We start from the raw sequence: 22,953 nt of genomic DNA, 5'->3' as shown, positions 1-22,953 counted from the left end.
GTCCCCTGTTGAGCTCCTGTGTTGTTGACCACCTGGTTAGACACAATTCTTCAGTCTCACAAAATATGGTCTGTTTGTGAGGTAGTCATAAAGTCAGAAAGCAATAAACCTGAGTTTTAGCCTTGGAACATTTATAGCTGTGGGTATGCAATTTGGGCTATTAATAATATAAAGTCTTCAACAAAGATTGTTGGAACACTTACTTGGAGTATTACAACAGGAAGGAAAAAAAACATTCCTAAAATAGTTTTAGAGTTAAGCAATATGCCAATTTCAAGTTTTCTTTTTACAAAGAAAAAGCATGCATAATATTCTGTCCAAGATTTTCTGGGGAAATTGCGCGAATTATGACCCTTCAGGCATTCCATACCTGGTGTGGGCCCAGCGTTGCTTCCCTTTTCGCCTGGTAAGTTGGAACTTTTTCTGCTTGAACTTTTCATGTTTAACAGCTGTTGATGTGTTTTATCTCCTTTTATTGTAGTTTTCTACTGGGGTCTTCTGCTTAGAGTAGAGCCCCTTCAGCGAGAGTTTCTCCTGGTTCCTCTCTGCATGCCTTTACGGAGCGAAGCGCACATTGTTTGGTGTTTTAGAAAGAAGCTGTTTAAAAACACGGCGAGTTTTGAAAGTAGCAACAGAGACCGTTTTCGTTCTCTCGATGTACAGATGGAAGACCAACTCGTTCAATATAACAAGGTTATTTGTTAAATGCTTCCCGAAGTTTCTCCCCTGCTTCCTACTGAATCAAAACAAAGATGGCAGCCATTGTTGGGTTGCCTCTTTCAAACTTGTGATTCCTGCATCTCGTCTTTTGCATTAACTAGTCTTTTGTGAAACAGGGACCGCAGTGACATGTGGGACTGCTTAAGTTATCGCTGGGTTAAGTGAGAATAATGTGCAACTAACGAGGCGAATGAAAAGAAATTAGTATCGGTACAAACATGATAAACTGGTAAAAACAGGGTCTGTACTGGTACCGCTAGAATTTCCCGAGCGATACCGATCTCCCTCAAAAAGAGCAATAATTTAAAGTTTTTCTAGATGATGATGTCTGCCATAGGTTCCCTTATATAAGTTGTAATTTTCGATCCCACCAAAAATGATTCCGATCAGATTATTCCAACTTCCAAAGAAATGAATAAAGTTAATTCTGTGCTTTAAACATGCTGGAGGTTCTTGGTCTCTTGGTTTATTTAATGGTCATATTTCACAGTGCTGACCCACGTATAAAGAGAATATTGACTGATTCTGATCTCTGGCCAATTGGTCGGTACCTTCCTAATTAAAATGTAATATGTGATTGTATGTATGCTGTAAATCTAAGATAAAATAAAAATCATCATCTAAAAGTGATCATTTTTATTTTGATTGATTAATTTCTTTCTCCTTGAAATAGATTGTTGCCTGTGACCTGTCATGTCCGACACCAACTTCACTGTTGAATAGAATAAATGTGCTTTCTCTTCACAGCAATGGAGCTGGACAGAAACGGTGTGTCCCCTGGACCAGCGGCATCCTCTAGTCCTGCTTCTAGAACACCCAAAGCAACTAAAGGACAAGAAGCTAAAAGCAATCAAAGGACTGGTTTCACAGTGACTCCTTTCCATATGTCACCCATAATCAGTAATGATGCTGCTTTGCAGAGAAAACCTGTGGACACAGCTGTGGGGAAAGCGCCTCCACCTCGTAGCAGCCTGTTTCTGGCTGCAGCTGGACGACTGACTGCTGAAGCTGTTGGAGAACGGTTTCCTCCTGCTGCTACTGCTGAAAACTCAGAGCAGCTGATTCCATCTGCATGGTCAGCACAGGCTCAGCAAGTGGAAAAGGCCCAGTCAGGTTCTCTTAGCAAGGCAAGACATTGTTACTGCGATGTTCAAAAGGATGCAGCTGTGAATTAGTGTGTGTATGTATATATATACACACTATCACAGTGGTATTATAGAAAATAACTAATTCCATTTGTTCTTGCCTTATTTCTCTCATTCATTTAATGGAAAGTCATGCCTGTTTTCTCTTAGCCTCCAAAGACTTCTGGCCAAAAGACACCAAAGCCTGTTGCTAAGGACTCTATGTCATCTCAACCAGCATCTACTGCTGAACAAAACCACACAGCCAAAGGAAGGGGTGTGTCCACCGTGGTCAAAGCTCAGATGGGTTAGTTCATCCTTTTGTCTGCAACTTAGAAAGTTTGCAGTTTGTTTGTTTTTTTTAAGAGTTTTTATTGATTCAGAGTCCTGCATGCAGCACTCCTAGGTAGCTCTGGATAAGAATAAATAGGGACTGCTGATCGAAAATGTTGTTGCTCGGAAATAAACAGAATTCGTTTCATAGTGAGAGATGGTGAGCAGCAGGGGGGTTAATTGTAAGCACAGAATTCCTACAGTCCACAAATACAGTTTGATTTGAGTATTTTTTTAATCTTTCAATAAGTTTATGGAAAAATCATCTTATAGGGATCATCCATCCATCCATTCATTCATTCATTCATTCATTCATTCATTCATTCATTTTCTTACACCCTTATCCCTTTGAGGTCAGGAGGGGTGCTGGTCTCCAGCTGTCAACGTGCGAGAGGCGGGGTCACCCTGGACAGGTCACCGTTCTTTTAGTGATAAATACATTTTATTTCTAAAGCGCTTTTCAAGACACTCAAAGACACTGAAAAATAATAAGACCTAAAACAACAGTTATAACAACAAGTAATCATGTAAATATTAAAAAAGATGGGTCTTTTTATAATTAGAATTTTTTGGTTCTGTCTCCCAACCAAAAAGTGTTGGAAACTGCTGCAGTGTGTTTCACATTCTGGTCTCATTGCATTCAGGATTTGCTCTGTAATGTTTTGACATAGTAGTTTCTGTCATATGTTTTTGGTTTGAATTTTTAAATGCATAAAACTTGTGCTTGTTTGTAGAATCTCTCCTGCACAGTGAGAAAGTTCAGTGGCTTTTTTACTGACTCAGACGATGAAAACACATTTTACATTGGGATCTTTTCTTTATACATTAAGTTCACCAGAAGTATGAAATATATTTATCATAATGCCAAACTATAATTATTCTATAAACTACAATTATGCCATAATGCATAATGTAGACAAGTTATTATTCAAAGGGGAGCTGGATAATGAGCAGGTGTTCACATCCTCTCTGTGTCATTTCTATTTGGACTTTGAAAATTTATATATTTAAATTTTTTTATTTTATTTATTTTCTGGGGTCATCTGATTTTCTTATTACTGCAGTCATAATGAATGACATTAGTAAAACCTGCAAACCAGTAATGTGTAAAGCTGTAGTTCATTTGATCTCATCTTTGTTACAAAGTAAAATGTAGCTGGTGCTACAGTTTTGTTTTGTTTTTCTAAAAATAATAATGCCAAACCTTTTATTTGTTCTTCTAGCTGTGAAGAAGAAGAAGAGGAGGATGGGAACATACAGCCTTGTCCCAAAGAAGAAAGCAAAGGCAGTTAAACGATTGGAGAAGGCAGGTCCATTTGTTGCTAACTAAGGGGACACAGGCAGCACCGCCGTGTCGCTGAGGCAGCTGACAGCTCTGGACTCCAGGCTTGTGCAGCTTTATCTGAAGTGTTAATGCTTCTGAATAGAACTGCATTTTACCTTAAAATACACACAGCTCAACAGACTGGGCCAGAGAGAGCTGTTGGATAGAAAATAACATGGGTGTGTTTATTTAACATAGTCGGATGCTGCTGATCCAGCTGATATGTGCTGGAACCCTTAGAAACAAAACTATAGTGTTTGATGTCGTGACATCTGAAGGAATATAGTGGCTCATTTAGACAGGAGAAAATGATTTTGTTTCATTATCTTTGGTGATGTTACATAATAATCATTGGTGGACAGTTAATTGGGCCTTCTTCAAATTAAATGCAAGAAAACAGATGTCTAAATATTTGGGGAGTTGCTTATGTGTTGATATAAAGTCGATGCAGGTCTTTGTCTTTCAGGGTGCAATGTTTTACTATGTAATGTTTTACTGACGGTGATTAGATGCGTGAGTTTCATTTCTGTTTTCCCATAGAAAGAAAAGCCAAAAGCAAGTGTGAAGAAGAATTTGCCTGCAGCAGCTGACAAATCAGTAATAGAGCCCAAGACTGTAAACGCTGCAGAACAGACGGCTACAGAGAAGAGGAAATTATCTTTAGAAGACGGCCATGTTGAGTACACAGAGCTGGCTCTGGACTGTCTGGACCTGAAAGCTCAGGAAGAGCTACTCTCCCCTTTTCTTTCAGGTAGGCACTGAATGATTTTCTAGAATGAGTCTCGCGCCCTGAACTTGGTGAGCTGATAATGTTCTGTGGTGCTGCAGGTGAGGCTGAGGAGAAGGACACAGACCTGGCAGAGGAGCTACCGCTGTGCTGTTGTCGTATGGAGACTCCCAGCAGCGGAGGGAGCTTTTCTACCCGCAGTCAGACCTGCATGGCCATGGAGAGCTCAGATGGAATGGTAACAATAAAATACCTAAACTAAAATCCAATAATTCTGAATGGCTATTCATCGTTTGTTTCACTAAAATCCTATCTGTTGCTGGAAAGTCCAATCTTGGGCTCATGCGAGCCAAACATATGGTTCCACCTGTTTACATTTGTGATGGTGGGATTCATATAGATAACTCTCAAACTAACAGTTAGATAATCTAATGCAGGGATGCTCAATACGTCGATTGCGATCTACCAGTTGATCACAAAGGTAGTGTGGGTACACTGCATGACATTAAAGAAAAATAGACATTAACCTGTCACTTGATTGATATACAGAGAACCCTTACCAATTGGTGGTGGTAATGTTTCCTTTTAGTTGTTTGCTAACTGCGATTATAATAAAAAAAAGAAGGGACTTGTTCTGACACGTTGGTCCCTATGCATGCCAAATACCAGTGCTAAGTGGAGCAAGCTCTCTAGATAGCCACCTGTCAGTTAGCTCCAGTTTTTAGCCTTCAGTTTTTCTCTTAAACTTCAGAAACAGAATAAAAATGAGTAGGGGACCTGGACCAAGTAAGAAGGCAAAAACGTATCACTTTCATATATAATGAAACATATAAAGAACTCTCAAATATATTTATGAATGAATATATGTTTTGCATTTTTGTAGCAGGTAAATCATTTTGACTTGGGTCTTTTTATAAGTAACTCGCATACAGAAAAGTCCCTGATTTAATGTTTTTTATAGAGACTTTATGCGGTTTTATTCTTCATATGAATTTGGGTCCTAGTCAAGGCTGGTGGCTAGTGCTTGAAAGAGACGGGCCTCTGTCACTTCATGTTTATACCTCAGGGAAATGGATGGATACTGATAAGTTCAATCAAACCTTTTATCAACTTATAAAGCTCAGAAAAGTTCATTTTACTTTAATATAACAAAAGCTGTTTTTAATCTATACTTTCCTTTTCTAGCCGCTATCCCTTCATCAAAAACATACCTGGAATGTTGCTTTTATTCTTTCATGCATTTTTGAGGAATCCTTTAATCTCTTGTGGCAACCATTTAGGGGCGCCTGCTCTCACAGAGCACCGCTCCTCTCCAGAGCTCCAGGCTTCAAGCTGAGCTGCCGCCCACAGAGCACCATTACCCCACGACTCCCCCACTCGGCACCTTCAGACTAGTAGCAGCAGCAATTAGCAAACACCTGGTGGAACTGTGAGTCTGCTGAGCTCATAAAAACTACTTCTATGTCCAACACTCCCAAGAATACATGTGCATGTGGTACATGTAGAATATTTGTCATATTTACAGAATTGCATCCTGTAAGGTAAAAATACATATTAGAATTCTCAAACAGCAAAGTCAGATTTGTGGATTAATTGTTTCTTTACAAAAATACCACAACCCAGAATCTGGATAGAACCTGTTCATCTGAATACCTTGAACTAGTCATTCCTCTCCTGACAGGTGGAATCCTAGGAATAAGAAGTCACAGCTCCATGTAAAGGCTATGACTTGCTGGAAGTCACACGATGCTGTTGTCTTTGGGGTGTTGCATCCTGTTGTTTAATTGTTTCTTCCCAGGTGAGTCGCTGCCAGAGGCCGGTGGTGAAGCCAGAGTTAATGCGACCCTCCAACACCGTCCACCTGCTGGTTTTGTGTGAGGACCACCGAGCCGGCATGGTCAAGCACCAGTGCTGCCCTGGCTGTGGGCTATTCTGCAGGCTGGTAGGAAGAAATAAAACTCACTAGTTTATAAGTAAATGTTTCTCAATATTTTATGAAAGTAGCAGACCATATTACAAATAAATCTCCTAAGCTGCTGACTTGAAGACCTGCTATAATTTTTCAGTGGTTCAACCCAAGATCACATTCCTATCAGACATGTTCATAAAGTAAACACAACTCACCCATTATTAGAAGTTAATGGAATGTCTAGCATGTGCCAACTGACTGAATCAAAATGCCACAAATCTGAAAACCTGAAGTATTTAGAGATTAAAACTTGACCATGTTTCCATGGTTTCTGCTGGCTTCTCAGGGTTCTTTCATGGAGTGCCGGCCGTACAGCAGCATTTCCCACCGCTTCCACCGGGACTGTGCCTCCATCCTGAACGAGCGTAGGTTTTGCCCCCACTGCGGAGAGGACGCCAGTGGGGCAACGGAGGTCATGTTCCCAAAGCCAGAACTGTCACCCTCCATACCCAGATCGAACCCTGGACCTTTACTTCCTGCTGTCGCTACTCTGCCTTCTGTTCCGACTTCCCCTGCTGTCCCTCAGATCCTTAGGGCGAAGAAGAGCAGCCAGCCACAGAAGAGCAGGGAGGAGAGCCAGACGAGGTAACGCTGTCCTATGTGTCTAGGATTTACAGAATGAGTCATTTAAAGGGCTGTTCTCTATTACAACACAGACCCAGAGCTAATGTTTGTTGTTCAAGGTTCAAGGGAGAAGCTGTACATCGGAAAGAGTCACTGGAGACCATCCTCATGTCACTGGATGACGAGAAGTAAGATTGCAAAGAAATGCTAAATTGAAGACCTTACATGCTTTTACACAAATGACTGTTCAAGACTTTGTTTTTCTTTTAGCTTGAAACGGAAGAAAGCGAAGGGTCCCGCCAGGCAGCTGTACGTCTCGGCAAAGCAAGGAGACCTACAGATGGTCATTCAGCTTCTTGGTAACTCCAGTTTGCTTCACATCCACTTTGACACCTTACGCTTCCCAAATCATTAGAAATATTAGGATGCAGGAGTGGAACAGTTCTTATATGGAACAGTTTGACTTCCTGCTTGGCTTTTAATATTTTTTTATAATTTATGAGCAGGTGGTATTATAAGTTCACATTTACACTTTCCCATTAGCCAGGCTGTCTACACAGATCCTTGGTGTTACTTTGTACAAGTGGTTATTATGTACTTGAATCAGCAGTATATGCTTTGAAACGTCCGTGCAAGCCTAAAATTAGTTTTCTTTAGTTGATGGAAAGGACCCTAACTTCTTGATGGAGGGACACCACAAGCGTACCGCTCTTCATGCAGCAGCTGCTGAGGGTCACCAGGAGATCTGCCACATGCTGGTCCAGGTAAAATAAAACGGGCCTCAATGCAGAACCAAGCTGGTGGATCTGTAAAGGAAGGAATATGAGAAGTCTTAAAATTATGTCTTAACTATCAGGAAAACTCCTCTGTTGTATTTTGGCACTGGTCTTTCTATAATCCAGGTTTAGTAAGTTCTGTTTCCAGATCCATTTTAACACTTCACAACAGAGCTACTGTGGTTTAAAGTTAATTTAATTAGATACTGGAGAAAGTTCAGAGTTTTCTCCAGCCTTCCCGACTGAGGTCAAAGTGACCCACTTTATCTCTTATTTCTTCACTGATGGCATTACAGTAGTTCTACCACCAGAGGCCGATGTTGAGCAGCAGGTTTCCAGATACAGAGGATCCTGTATCCTGACAGCTATTTATTTTAAATCCTTTTATTACTTTATGGCTGCCATAAAGCCTGCATTTCTATTCAAATTTATCACAGAATCTCTTTCCTAACCACGACCTAATTCTGTTGCAAAATGTTTAGAATCATATTTTGTAAAGTTTTTAATGCTTTTTTAAAATACTCCCAGATCATGTTGGGAGTTTTATGTTGCATAAAACTTTCCTGAGTCCATATTGTTAAGGGATGAGAACCCAGAGCTGTTGCCTCTCTGGGAGAGATGATGATGGATTCTGTGTCCCTGTGTGGTTAAAGGCGGGGGCCAACCTGGAGATGTTCGATGAGGAGCACAGAACACCTCTCATGGCGGCCTGCGAAAACAACCATCTGGACACAGTGAAGTACCTGGTCAGAGCTGGAGCTACAGTTGGCCACAAGGTGGGACATTGTGCATCCACTTACTGCCTGCCATCTTCATCTGTTGTGTGCTTGTATTCTCTTTGGTTTATTTAATCTGAACTCTGTCTGCCGTTTTTTAAATTTATGTTAATGTGAACATTTAGAGCATTTGAATATGCCTGATGGACAACTATAGTCTAGAAAAATCCCCCTCCTAATAAGACAGATGTGCAGCCAAGCCTTCTTCCAACCACATGCGGGGCATGTTTTTATGGTGGCAAAAGCGTATTTGTTTCTTCAGACTTTCAATTTAAATTTTTGTTGTTTCCATATAATCACTAAAAACATACCGAGAGGGTAAAACCTCATTTTTACCATTTAACTCAGCAAAGCACAGGGTGTGTTCAGAAATATTCTGTTTTTAACAGTGCTAAAGTCAGGAAGTGCCAACTACTGGGGACAGTTAAGATTAGTTTCTTTTAGAGCATCATCACCTAGAGCTGCAGGCTGCCTATTAAAGGCCTCACTGAAGGTGTTCTGACCACTAAACTCTGATTACTACATCTTTATGTGCCATGAGAACCCCAGTGTATACAATCATCTCCCATAATTCACATTTCTTGCTCCATCTGTGTTTTAGCTGAGTGTTCTTAATGTATCTGCTCTAGTCTGTCATGCTTCTTCTTTTAACTCCAGTAACTCCTGCAGAAGAACTGACCTAGGTTCTAATATTAGTGTTCCTGTATTTTTTACTTTTTTGAACAAAGGTGCAGTTAAACTGAGGTAAGCATGTGAAGGGAATATGGAAAAGGTGCATGTGTGTGTTTATCAGTAATTATTTAAAGATATAAAGATTTCCAAATCTGGCTGAAAACTGATACTTTTAAATGAGCCTAAGAGTATTTAATACTGAAATGCCATTTGTAAAAGACAAGATTAGACGGCAAACATTTACAAACATATGATTGTATTTCAGATGGTCCCCTCTGACATAACACATAGTTTTAAGTCAGGAAGGCTGGAAACAAATACCATGATGGCGTCCATGTTGTTTTGTTCAATGTGAATCATAATGTTATCCCAGGATATCATGGGTTTCACCTGCTTGCATCTGGCTGCTAAACTGGGGCATTATGATGTTGTTGAGCATCTGCTTAACAAGGCATCCAAATACATCAACTGTCAGGTAAAAATCTATATACTAAGCACTGGGATCACATACACACACACACACACACGTGTGTGTGTGAAAAATCTTGACATGAGTTTATTAGCTTCTGTCTGTTCAGGATAATGGGGGGTGGACGGCCATCACCTGGGCAATCGAACACAAGCACAAAGAACTGGTGCATCTGTTTCTGAGGAAAGGAGCTGATGTCAACATCAGAGACAAGGTGAGTCAGTAACACACCACTTGGCCTGACAGAAGCTGGTAGTTGTTGTACCAGGTGTACCAAATCACCTGGTACACAAGTGTTTTGGAGTAAATGTAATTTAACTACATTTAATTTATGTAAATGTACTTATTGTAGAATATGCATCTTGGTCAGTTAATGATGACAGAAAACAATGTACAAGTACTGCTAATGATGACCCGAATATGCTAATGCCAGGGGTTAGCGACCTTTACCATCCAAAGAACCACTGTTGCCTTTGCTGCTTTTAACCTGACCTTTTTAATCTCTTCATGCCTCAGTTTATATTTAATTTTAAAATGTTGTATTATTATTTGTTGTTTTACTTTCAATCAGATATTAAGTTAACCAGAGATGAATAACTCAAACATTTCACCTACAACTAGTTTAAATTTAAGTATGATGCATATTGAGCACTTATAACAACTTTTGTATTATTTTAGCAATGCTGGTGTTTGTCATACTGGTTTGAAATGTATTTCTGATCAGGTAGCTTTTTCATCATAGTATTTGAAATAAATGTAATTAGTAAAAATTCATCTTGCAGCATAGCCCCCGTCCTAAGACAGTGTTAGAAATTGACATTGGAAATTGATCTAGATTGTATGTTTCTGAACAACCTTTTCTTTCTCATTACTACAATGTTTAAAGAAAAGCTAAATATAAAAACAATGCTGTGCTGCACAATCACATGAGCAGGTGTCCCCCTTTTTTGTAATCTCATTGTTGCACATTGAACTAAACATTTTGAACAGCTGTTTCTTTATCATGATGCAATGTTTCTAATATAGCTGGAAGTATTTTTATTTTTTCATAAGCTGAAATAATTTCTTTACTCAGTGTCATATAATGCAAATAAATGCACATAATTTACTATTTCTACAATTGTCCCCTAATCATATACATTACTAATTAATGATATAAACCCTGTCAATTCCTTAGCTCAATGATGTTACTGAAGAACTTCAGACCCCAAATCAGAACAAAATGTTTAGAATTATGATCACACATCACTAATTCTTATATAGTTGTGGAAGACATTAGTAAGTATTTATATGTTTTAATAATTTTACCACCAAGCTAAGAATCAGACATTTACTGAGTTTATCAGCTAGTTTTAATGAAGTCAAACTGGTTTGCACTTGTGTTTACATTAAGCAGGTGTTGTTCACAGTGTGACCACTAGATGGTGCCAAAGCGCTTGTGGTACAGCAGTTGTGGTTCAAGTCTTGGCTGTATTCATCCTGGAACAGATAGGTTAATCAGTATCACCTGCCAGAAGAACAGCAGTGACACTCACTGTCTCTGTGGGACACATGGAGTCATTTGAAACCAGTTTTGGTTGAGGATGAAAGTTTGTCTGCAGAGTTCAGCTGGTGCAGTGGTTATCAAATCCAAGCCTCGAGGGCTGGTGATCTGCAACTTTTAGATGTTTTCCTGGTTAAACACACTTCAGTTAAATATCTGACTTATTTCCTCAGTGCAGTCAAGCTCTCCAGAGTCCTGCTAATGACCACATTATTTGACTCAGATGTGTTGAAGCAGAGATGCATCCAAAGCCTGCTGGACAAGGCCTGGATCTGAGGATCCCCAGTCTAGTGTACTGGTTAGTAACAGTGTTACATTTGTGAACTTTGCCATGCTGACGTCTAGCGTGGGCTTTGTGCAGGAGGAAAACGTCTGTCTGCACTGGGCGGCTCTGTCGGGCTGCGACGACATCGCCCAGGCGCTGCTGGAGGCTGGCTGCGACCTGAACGCCATCAGCATTCACGGTGACACACCACTTCACATCGCTGGCAGAGAGAATCACCTACAGTGTGTTATGTGAGTGTGTACCCTACAGTTTGCTAGATTCTGTAGTTCTTCCTAGGTGTGAAAGGATCAATAATGAGGTCGTTATGGACCATGTCTGAGCAGCTCTCTCTCAGTTTCAAGGAAATTATATAATTAATTAAATACAGAAATGCTCCTATGATTACCAAACATCATGTAATATATCAAATTGTCTTACATTTGATACATAAAAATGTATTTTGTATTAAATTGATATGCTTTACTTATTTTTTACTAATTTTATAATACTTGTACTAATTTTATAATACTCATAATACTTATGAGAATTTTAGTTTATTAGGATAAAATGATTATTTACCAGTAAAAACTCTCATGCATAAGAATGTGTTATATTAGACAGTGTGCTGTCTAATATAACAGCACACTGTCCTAAGTCAGAAGAACTGACTTAGGACAGTTCTTCTGCAAGTCAGTTCTTGCAGAAGAATTGACTTAGAAGAACCTAAGTCAGTTCTTCTGCACTGAAGAAAAACTGACTTCTTCAGTGCAGAAGAAGTCAGAAGTTTACCATATTGCTATAAGCAATATGGTAAATTTGCATATTGCTTATAGGCAGTTAAGGAGTTTAGGGTGTGGCTAAACCTTGAGTGAATTGGACAGCAGGGTTTTCCCCAGTAAACCAGGCTTAGCATTGTTTATTTTAATTTGTTTTTTAATTATTCCCTTTTTTAAGACTTTATAGTTGGTGTTTAGGTATTAATCTTCCAGTCTTCCAATAATGCATGGCTATCAAGTGATCATTTCAAATTTCCTGTCAACTTTAAACATTCTCGATAAAATGCTAGTAAAAAGGTTGAAGGGTTAATAGAGGAGTGATATTCTGATGACGTCCAGAAGGTTATTAGGATTATCATGTCCAAAGATAACATTTTATAACCATAATTATAAAATGTTCACACATTTTTATGTGTGTATATGTGTATAACAGAGACATAGAAAGGTTCATTTTATTCTTGAAAAGAAAAGGAAGTAAGCACTGCAGCATTTACAGTGTATATTGTTAAGAGGCCGCCAGAGTTACAACATGACTGTTATTATACGGACTGCAGGTTGTTTTTGTGTCATGGGGCGGATGTCTCTCAGAAGAACAAGGAAGGTGACACAGCGTTGGCCCTGAGTGTGAGCGGCTCCAAGGTGTGGACGGCTCTCAACACCAACAAAAGACTGACTGATGCCAGGAGAGAACGGGACTGTCAAGGAGAGAGGCAGCTCAGCAGGTAGACACCAAAACTGAACCCATAACAAGACCTACATTGGCTTGAATTTCTAAGCCCAGAAAGTCTGACAATGAGGTTAATATATTTCCCAACATTGAAGATTTCCAAGCCTTATTATTTTGTTTCTTATTCAGTAGTTTTTCTTTTAATTTTCTAGTAGAAAACTAGAAGCATATTATTTGAGCTTGAAAGATGATAGTAGAACTTCTTTTTTACCCAACCAGGTTTCCACTTCCTTCCTTCCGTTTTTGCTGAGCTATTGACTGTTTATTGATTTGTCCCCACTTAGCTAATTAGACGTCTCTTTGTGCTGTGTGCGTTAGCTGTCTGTGCAGCTTAGGAAAATGTCTGTAGTTTTTGAGAATAGGGAACTTTTGTGTAACCGATTCCTGAGTTGTTTTACCTCTCAGATGTTAACAAGGTCCAACATTTCTTTTCTTCTTGCAGGGACATATCCCGGGGGTATGAGGCGGTCCCCATCAGCTGTGTTAATGGTGTTGACAGTGAACCATGTCCTGATAACTTTAAATATATACCAGACAGCTGCCTCAGCTCATCACTGAACATAGACAAGGACATCACCCATCTCCAGGTGAGTCTAGATCTCTACCTGTGAAGTCTAAGCTTATGGCTGACTGCTTGTGGAGCTCCTCATGGCTATGAATGTATTTTGTCACTAAGCACTGCAGCTGCACAGATGACTGCTCATCCAGCTCCTGCATGTGTGGCCAGCTCAGTCTGCGATGTTGGTATGACAGTGTAAGTTCAAACACACCTGATATCTCGTATCAAAAGTGTTGCTGTTTTCTACTATTTGCAGATGAGGAAAAACAATTTCTGTATTTTCTTTTTGTTTTAACATGTAAGCTGATGGGATTTGCGAGGGCAGTTTGTCTCGCTACATCTGTTCTGAGCCTACAGGAAGATCGCAAAAAAAAAAAAAGATCTTTTAACTATAAATACCAAATATTTATATAATCCTAGGAAAAAAGTACTTGTTTAATTTTTCCTTCAAAAGTAATTTCCCTTTTAATGAAGCTCAGAACTTAACATAAGCTAGTTCTATTTCTGCAAACATAGAATAATAATAAAGTGTTTTTAAAAGTTTCACCATGTAATACAGATTCAGAAAAAAATATTAGGGTACCTATGGAAGGTTGTCTTTAAACATAATTGTTAATTTACTAGAAATGTTCTGAATTTGGTTTAAATTTACCTTTAGCCAAATGTTGGGATCCATTTTTATTCACAACTGATCAGATCTCATTTCTAAGCATTTATTGTGCTGGAGACGTCATTCTTCGTGCTAAAGACGTCTTTTCCAAACTCAATGAGAAGGATAATTTCCTCAATATTTCCAACCCAAAGTACTGGAGGTTCTGCTGAGAAACTCAAGCTGGGATGCCAGCCGACCTAACACCTGCCTGAAGAGAACTAGGTTTTGTTTTTTTTTTATTTTGTTCCATCAATTTTTGGATTTTTGGACGTTGCTTTGAATCCACCTGATAATCGACTCAGTGATAACATTCCATTATCTGGGATGAATTAGGTGTTTAAAATAAGGTTATTGTAAGTTGCCGTTCTGTGTTGTGCTGACTATATGCTGTATCTTCTTATGCTATGTTTATGCTCTGCCATTTTAAGTCTTTCACATGTTAACGATTCTCTGGTTGAGAATAATTGAATTTAGCACTTCTAGAATTCATTAGCTCTCTCTTGGCCAATCCGTTCTCTCTTTCTCCCTCCTGTTCTCTTGTTTTCTTGATTTCTCTGTTCATATCTACTTTGTGGTCATACAAGGCCTTGGACCTTGTTAGCCTTCCTCCCCTTTTGCTTTCATCTTCCTCTTTCTTTGCCAAAGGATGGAGTTTCTCTGTTCTACAACAGTGGTGCTATATTTAAGATTCTGCACATCAGATTTTTGCTTTTTCTTGTCTAATTTGGTGGTTAGTTTTGAAATTAATTTTCAACATTCCATTTCATTTGGTCATAGTTTGTTCTTTTATCTGTTTTGATTTCCATTCTATTATTCAATAATTAAAAAATGAGATTATTTGCAGAATAATTCAGCTGTAAAGTTGGGGCATTTTCTCAATAAACTCATTGGACTTGATTAGAAATCAGCGTGTCGGTGATCTTTCCTTGTTCTGTGAGTTTCTTCTGCTGCGTTCTGAATTCATTCCTTCTTGGGAGACTGAGTCTGGCTTACTCAGAGTTGCTACAGTTGGTGCTTCGATTAAGCAAAATAATTGTAATAATTTGATCAATAAATGATTGATTACTATTAATTACATAATAATTACATAAGCCAACAATTTTGATGCCACCATGTGAAGTTGGTACAACATTTTTGGTTTCCAGAATGTTGATTCCCATCACCAACGGTCCAGATGTTTGGTTTTTCCTTCGTCTCGTGTGTGTGTGCAGCACAGCTCTTTTATCCGATAGATTTAAACATATGTAAATAAAAACATACCATGGATCAATAATAGACTTGAAAAGTTATTTCTACTAAGTGGAGGATGTTAGATTTTATACAGGAATTACATGGGATGAGAAAATAAAAATAAGGCCTAAAAAAGGAGAAAGAAGAGAGAGAATAAAGGAAGGGCAAAACGATAATAATAATAATCATAATAGATGAATTTGTTATTTATAGTATAAGTGGAAGTCATATATAATCTATTATATAAAGATAATTTTCCATTGAAACGTATTCTGTGAGTAAATTTGTCTGACATGTCAGACTGGCAGCGGTCCTCGTTTTCCAATTTATAAGAATTTTCTTTTTTTTTAATGATTAAAGCTATAAAACATGAAAATATTTATTTGGAGTATTTTGTAAAGTGTTTTCACTTTATTCAGACTAAACTTGACCCATTTAATGTATTCTTTGAGCTACGTAGTGAATTCAGTGGAATATTTTATATTGAATAACCTGAAAATTATAATTTTTCCTCATATATGAGATATTATTGCAAGTTCTAATCCAGAAGTCATAATCCACGGTTTATAAATCAATTGAACATGATCTGTGATTCCACTGTAAAAACGCACATATTAATTCAGCTTTCTTTCAGTCAGCTGTAGTAAGTATTGTGTGTTTTCACAGGAGGGTCGGCTGCCTCTGGACTTCTGTCAGTGGGAGCCTCCGGTGCTGTTTGAGTGTAACCATGCCTGCTCCTGCTGGAGGACGTGTCGGAACCGTGTGGTGCAGAACGGACTCAGGTGGGACTGTCCTCTCAGAGAATCTGCTGCATCTAGAATTCCCTAACAGCTCAGTGTAGTTTGCCTCCATCCTGGTGTTTCAAATGCATGTTGACTGAGTTCTTCAGAAATGTTTGATATGGTTCTAAGGAGAAGTAAAAACTTCAAGAAGTGTTTTGTTTTTTTCAGTCACATAATCTAGTGAGAGACTCCTGCTTGTTCAACCAGGTGCAAAATGTCTTCAATCAGCTTCCTGTAGATCCGCCACATCAGGACAACAAAGGGCTTTTGTCTTAGTTTTCATAAATAAGACAAAAATTATTGTTTCATTTGGATAAAACTTTTAAATAACAGAAAACTTAGTTCACAAGCAGTTAGGTGCAGGAACAGCTGTACTTTTGTGCTGTGGTATTTTTGTATGATTTACAAAAATCAGTTATGTTTAAAAAAAACCCGACTGAAAACTTGGACTGAGTGAGGAGGCAGATTAGAATCCTGGTATCAGAAAGCTCTGATATCCACTTCCCTTCCACCAACATGATGACATGAAGTGTGTTGATATTGTTTGTTCCAGAGTCCGCCTGAAGCTCTACAAGACAGAGAAGATGGGCTGGGGAGTGAGGACCGTTCAAGACGTCCCACAAGGAACATTCATTTGCGAGTGAGGAGACGCTGACAGAAGAGACATAATTAAATCCATTATTATACTGCTAACACATAACGCTATAAAGCTGCAGCATTCTAAGCTCTGCTTCTGGATACTTTAACAGGTACGTTGGCGAGATCATTAGTAATTCTGAGGCCGACAAGAAAGAGAACGACTCTTTCCTCTTCACCTTGGACAATAAGGTGAACTACATCCAGACATGTTGATAGGAAGCCCACACATTAGGGATGCTGAGCCCTGGAAACATTTCCTGCTTACATGCATTTTTTGTCTACAGCATAATATTTTCTAGTGGAACCATGCTCCTTCCACTATAATGGGTTAAAGCGAAAGAACAAACGTGCATGCTCTAATATAAGTTTAGAACATAACAGAATAATCTGTTTCTAGCCAATGGAGAACTGAAGTGTGTGTAACTATTTTTCTTAAGTAAAACATAAGATGACACGTGTTGCTTTCGTAGCTTAGCCAAGTAACTTGTTTCCTTCAGTTGTTATAAAAATGCTGCATGAATCAAATATAATTTAAAAGAACTCCCTACGTAATGCAACGCCTTGAAACTGGGTCTTTAAAAACTCCTGCTCTCTCTGAAACTCCACCTTCAGGAACATCGCTCCTCTTTTAACCCTTTAACAATGTTTTTACCAGCGTTTCACTGAGAAGTCCTGTAATGAGCTCAGCATCAGGTGTTTGCTAATTGCTTCTGGCTAGTCTGAAGGAGTCAAGTGGGGGAGTCGCAGGGGAGAGCTGCTCTGTGAGGCGGAGGCTTGGAAGGCGGAGCTAGGCCCAAGCAGGTGATGCTCTGTGAGAGCAGGTGTTAAGGCACAGCTGAATGGTTGCCATAGAGATTACACAATTTCTCAGACATGCATGAAAGGATCAAGGCAACACTCCGGGCAGGTTTTTGATGAGGGAATAAAATCATAACATATAAAGCTCAAAAACGTTTAACCAGATCCATTGATTGATCATCAAAGTGTGATTGAACATTTCCTATTAATGCAAAGGAGGAATTACAACCGCTATTGACCAAGGGAAGCTGCCCTTTCCAGAATTGAGCCTGGATAGTGGTTGAAGTAGAGAAACCTGTAGCAAAGCTGCCTGTCTTCCTCAGAGTGGTCAACAGGTCAGCGTGTCTTATGACCATAACAGCTCTAGAGCTGACCTTTGGACCGATCAGACCAACATAATGTTTGTCCATTGTTTGCAGTTCTTTGTCTAGAGAACACCACTCTCCACAATAATTCTCCATTTAGAACAAGGCAAGTCGTGACTGTGATGCTGTTGGGTCATGGTCTTATTTAGGTAGGGGAGCCATACTGCATCGATGCCAGGCTCTATGGCAACATCGGCCGCTTCATCAACCATATGTGTGAGCCCAACCTGATAGCTGTGAGGGTGTTCACCGTGCACCAAGACCAGCGCTTCCCAAGAATAGCCTTCTTCTCAAGTAGACCCATCAAAGCTGGAGAACAGATTGGGTGAGTTTCTGCTAAAATCCTTTCCTCGGCTCTCTCTGGCATTCTTGGATAATAATTATTTTGTCTCTAGGATTGACTATGGCGACAACTACTGGAGGGTGAAAAGCAAGTTCTTCAGCTGCCTGTGTGGTTCTCCCCAGTGCCATCACTCAGCTGCAGGCAGATAGAAGCTGATCCATTTTGCCTCCATCAGCAAATGTTGGAGCAGTCAGAACTCCAGAACCATGGACCATCCTTGGTTTGGCTTGGAAAATGAGTTGATGTTGTTTTAGGTTTCGCCTTAGTTCCCTGTCCATAAAGTCCTTGATTGAGCTGAGTGTGTGCTCTTCCTGTAGTGAAGTTGTATTCTGGTTTGCACTAAAGTTCTGTGCTGTTGCTTTTTCCTTTTACATTTATCTTATTGATAAATATGATGGTTGTGTTTATACTTTATTGTTCTTTGTGCTTCATTTAACTGGCAGTGAAACCATTTTTTTTAAACATTTTTTGTACAACACACTTTTTTTGTTGTCTTGAAACATCAATGTTAAAACGATGAAACTATCACCTCCCATCCACTGTGAAAGTCTCTGAGCAGGAGTTTTCAGACCGTGGTCCATGGTGTCTGCTGTCTTAACATTTTTAGATGTGCATTCAGAACTTTTGATTTGAATGCATAGGCTAAGTGCGCCAATATCTAATGAGTCATCAATATGTAAGAAAGTACCAGGGAAATTTTAACTTGAAGGTCTTTCTGTTAAGTTTTTAAAATATTTGTCATGTTTTTATACCAACTTTCCAAAACTGCTGTCTGTAATTTATTTTGATTATATCTGTATTCTTATTGTGGGAGATTTCAGCATTAAATAAATAATGTTCAAGTTAGAATTGCAAAAGCACTCTGGAATATTGAAGACCAACTTTAACAAAAGAGATATTCTAAATCTGCTCCTTTAAAAGGTCTGAACGTTACTCGTGTGACTGCAGCTGATTTTGTTCTGTCTGAAGCTGATTGGTGAGACATGTAGCAGAAGTCTGAGCTGAAATCGTCATGTAGCTGAACCCAAACCAGATGGAGAAGAGCTAAACTAAATTCATTTTCTTTTTTATAAATAGTTGTCATGTTGTTACCTTGAGGAAAAAAGTCAGATATTTCTCATTTTCTGACTGCAATAAAAATGATCTTGTTGCTCACACTGTTTACTGATCCCTCCAATGACTTGCTTTTTTAAATCAAATTCAGAGAATAAGAGGGGCTGTAGTTATTCCCACCACGGGTAAACGGATTATGTCTTCTGCCTTTTTTTGGCATTTTAGATGCCAAAAAAACTGTTCGAGGCAGGGGGTGTCCAAAGTGGGTCCTAGTGGCCCGGCATCCTGCAGGTTTCAGTTCTCTCCCTGGTGGTGGTAACAACCTTTTCAGCAAGTCAGTGTTCTCCTTACCAGGGGTGTCAAACTCCAGTCCTCGAGGGCCGGTGTCCTGCAACTTTTAGAAGTGCCTCTGCTGCACCACACCTGAATAGAATAATTAGGTCATTAGCAAGGCTCTGGAGAACTGAGGAGGTAATTAAGCCATTTGATTCAGGTGTTTTGCACCTGTGGCACATCTAAAAACTGCAGGACAGCGGCCGTTCAGGAATGGAGTTTGACACCCCTGCCTTAGGCCTTCTAATGAGACATCATTCGGTCCAGGTGTGTTAAACCAGGGAGAGACCTAAAGCATGCAGGATGCCGGGCCTCCAGGACCCACTTTGGACACCCCTGCTTTAATCCACTGATTTATGATTAAGATTTTCAACACTGGATGTTTTTTTTGTTACCCTTTATGACTTTTACAATCAATTGTGATAATTTTTTTGGTCAAATTTAAAATTGATTTCTATATTTAAAGGACAAATATGTGACAAAATATGATTGCATAAATATTCACCCCTTTAAGTCCATACACACCTTTGGCTGCAGTCACAACATGGAGTCTGTGAGTGCTCCATGTCTGGAGCTCAAGGAACAGTTTTACCAGCTGTTCCTTGTAAAACTGTCCAGTCTGTCAGGAGGCCTTTTCAAGTCGGCCACTCCAGAACATCCAGCTTGTTGGTTTTAAACCTCTGAGGTCTAAACTGACCCTACAGGTTGGTGCACTGTTCAAATTTATAATTTGCAATGCAGTTTTTTTGTACAACTGGATATGAATTGAGGCGTTAAGGGGTTAACTATTTTTTAGTTTATTTGCTCATATATGTAATTCAATGTTGCTAAGGAAACACAATGGCCACATGGGGTATGAGTGGTTTTAAAATGTAGTTTGTCCACAGGAACCCGATGTGCCCTAAAGCAGAACCCTGAGGGACTTGAACCTTTTACAACCTTTGACCTTTCTGTTGCTCGACTGTTATTCTCCTGTGAACCAGCTGTTCTTACCTGCATCACTTTATATAATGTGGGATTATTTACCTAATGTGTTCATTTGTTGTTGGAAAATAAAGTTGTAAACTTGACTCATTTATGACTCAATGATTTATGAATGCAGGGGTTGGATTCATAAATCCAGTATGTGTGAGATGCTTTTCATTTAGATTCATTTTATTTATTTCATTAAACTCAAGTATGAAAATATAAGTAAACAAAAAGGAACAGCTCTTATTCTGATAGTTGATGATGGGATAAGTTTTTATATGATGTGGCTCGCTTCCTTCCCTGTTGCTATGGAAACAGGGCCGGTCCAGGTGGAGCCACTGGCTGGCGTCTATCAGCCACATGGGGGTATGGATGAGCGGCGCTGGGGAAAGTGGAGTCTACACGCTTCTTAAAGGAGGTTTCGTGGAATCGAGCGGCCGAGCCGTGATTCCTCTGCGGAAGACGGATCATCTGAAGGCGGCGTGTTTTTTCAGCTTCCGTGGGGAGCGGCAGCTCCAAGAAACACCACTCCTCATTCAACTCGGCGTGGACTGGAGCCTCCCGGAGGAGGAAATGCGGCTGTTTCTGGGCGTTCTTCTTAGGGGATCACAGACTGACTGAAGCCCGTCTCTGCAGTCAAACAGCTGGGAAGTTGTTTTCACTGGATGGATGGATGGATGGATGGATGGATGGGTCTGTCTCTGAGGAGCGGGGCGGGCAGCCGGAGGAGCAACACCCAGGAAAATGATGCATCATGGAGGAGCAACCGCTGAACTTTGAGCAACAAATTCACCTCGGAGCTGCCGGCGGCATGGGGAGCCGCGGAGACCAGGAGCTGTCGGAGCGACCCTGAGGAGCCACTCTCTTTGTTTTACTGGATCTTCTTGCTGACTCTGTCAGTGAGGACCTGCCGGGGGACGGTGCAGCAGGCTCTGCTGTGATGCTTCATCTCCATTCCTGTTCTGTCAGTGTCGGTGTCTCCAGCAAGATTTTCGCAGTCTCAGAATGGCTCGTTTTGAAGACGATGCGTCCAGCCGCTTCAGAGGCAGCGGCCCCACGGGGCCAGCCAGAGGGGCCAACCGGCAGCCGGGGCCTCCGGGGGGCCAGAGGATGTACAAACAGACCATTTCTCAGAGAGCCAGGACCATGGCTATTTACAACCCCATTCCAGTCAAACAGAACTGCCTCACCGTCAACCGCTCCCTGTTTATCTTTAGCGAGGATAATATCATCCGGAAATATGCCAAAAAGATCACAGAATGGCCATATCCTTACTGTGTACAGCGCAGACGTCAGTCAGAAACATACTTAAGAGCATTTATTTTACAGTTAGATCTCATGATGTCTGCAGCCCCATTCAGTATAAATTATAAAGGAACAGGTAGCTGCTGCTGCTGCTGCTGCTGCTGCTGCTGCTGGGGGTTATTTGGCTTTCAGCCACAGAAATACATCTGCTGTTAACATTTCTGCGCTTATTATTCACATCATCTTTTAACCTCAGTCCATCATGTGGGCCGTTCTGGAAGTCAGCCTGCGCTGCAGTGTTTTATTCTGTGAAAGTGTGTTGTTTGTTTTGATTGTCTTTGGTGTTTCATGAAGCATAAATTTATGAACTGGGTTTGGCTTCAGAACTGAGGATAAAGGCTGGTGTTTGGTGAGTTTCTCGGTGAGGCTGGAGGATCTCGGTCCCTCTGGGCAGGAGCTGCTGGCTGCCTTCAAACAGCAGCTCTCCTCATGGGTGTGACTCAAAGAAACAAACAAGCTGCGCTCAGGATGTCAGGACGTCTGAACAAACTGCTGCTGACATGGAGTAGCTGCTGTCTGCTGTGATCCAACAGTCAGGCTTCAAATCCTACTGAAAGAATGATTGATCATTTACAGTTCTGTGAAGAAGTGCTTCCCCTCATTCCCCCTTGTTTTGATTTTCCTCAAATTCTGCTGTCAGACTCTGTTTTCAAAAATGATTATTTAATCATTAATGATCTAAACAACCCCAGCCCCATCTGACATTATAACTCCCCCTTGTGAAATGAGGAATTGAACACAATGGAAGGACTTTTGATGGATTTTTATTGAGGATGTGGATCTTAAGGGACCAATCACAACATGCAGATATTTAGCACTGATGCATCCAAGGTTAGAGTTTAACTTTCTGCGTTTTCCATATCAAGGCTCTAAGATTAAAGACAATGCGGTCAGATTGGTAGTAGGAGAGAATACTTTAGCCTTGTTTGTGTGCTATTATAAGTTAGAAGTGCCCTTCTAATTTTGAACTATAGTGTCCACCATTGCTTTGGGTTCACATTGCATTCTGGTTCAGTGATGTAACATTCATGACCAGTCAGTGCAGAGGAGAGGTTTTCATATTGGCACAACTTTTACCAGACCGAGCAAAACATTGAGTTAGTGCTGCTTCCTTCAGAGTGGATTCCAGTCAAAAGGCATCAGGGGAAGCAATACAGTGA

The 22,953-nt window shown here is 40.1% G+C and overlaps 2 protein-coding genes across 5 annotated transcripts in view; both read left to right on the top strand.

Annotated features, from left to right (window-relative positions):
- The first annotated feature begins 249 nt into the window (after positions 1-249).
- Positions 250-20,589, top strand: ehmt1a (euchromatic histone-lysine N-methyltransferase 1a). 4 transcript variants are annotated; one of them, XM_081611211.1, is made up of 23 exons: positions 250-406; positions 1,468-1,847; positions 2,016-2,151; positions 3,401-3,483; positions 4,048-4,252; positions 4,330-4,466; positions 6,027-6,170; positions 6,484-6,782; positions 6,881-6,949; positions 7,032-7,120; positions 7,419-7,525; positions 8,191-8,313; positions 9,359-9,460; positions 9,564-9,668; positions 11,359-11,513; positions 12,593-12,760; positions 13,208-13,352; positions 13,442-13,519; positions 15,873-15,988; positions 16,542-16,628; positions 16,738-16,816; positions 17,940-18,115; positions 18,186-20,589. In XM_081611211.1, the coding sequence occupies exons 2-23, from the start codon at positions 1,470-1,472 to the stop codon at positions 18,280-18,282; spliced, it is 3,078 nt and encodes a 1,025-aa protein (XP_081467337.1). In that variant the 5' UTR covers positions 250-406; positions 1,468-1,469; the 3' UTR covers positions 18,283-20,589. The 4 variants fall into 4 exon arrangements, with proteins under 4 accessions (XP_081467337.1, XP_008415594.2, XP_081467336.1 ...); XM_008417372.2 differs by having other exon boundaries at positions 4,042-4,252; XM_081611210.1 differs by having other exon boundaries at positions 3,401-3,487; positions 4,046-4,252.
- Positions 20,590-20,747: 158 nt separating this feature from the next.
- Positions 20,748-22,953, top strand: part of cacna1ba (calcium channel, voltage-dependent, N type, alpha 1B subunit, a) — a 74,705-nt gene continuing 72,499 nt past the window's right edge. Inside the window, exon 1 of the mRNA XM_017306577.2 lies at positions 20,748-21,753. Within this exon, the coding sequence (XP_017162066.2) occupies positions 21,494-21,753 (260 nt within the window). The 5' untranslated portion in view covers positions 20,748-21,493. The remainder of the gene's footprint in view (positions 21,754-22,953) is intronic.

The sequence above is a fragment of the Poecilia reticulata genome, chromosome 9 (assembly GCF_904066995.2).
Source record: "Poecilia reticulata chromosome 9, P_reticulata-male-v2, whole genome shotgun sequence".
Classification (NCBI taxonomy): Eukaryota; Metazoa; Chordata; class Actinopteri; order Cyprinodontiformes; family Poeciliidae; genus Poecilia; species Poecilia reticulata.
The sequence above is the reverse complement of the archived record's forward strand: the minus strand, read 5'-3'. Positions and strand labels throughout refer to the sequence as shown.

Excerpts from the sequence above, each read along its gene's own strand:
- ehmt1a (XM_008417372.2), top strand. The coding sequence starts at position 1,470 with ATGGAGCTGGACAGAAACGGTGTGTCCCCTGGACCAGCGGCATCCTCT. Across the intron at positions 9,461-9,563 it reads CCAAATACATCAACTGTCAG|GATAATGGGGGGTGGACGGC; the intron begins GTAAAAATCTAT and ends CTGTCTGTTCAG. Across the intron at positions 12,761-13,207 it reads GGAGAGAGGCAGCTCAGCAG|GGACATATCCCGGGGGTATG; the intron begins GTAGACACCAAA and ends TTCTTCTTGCAG.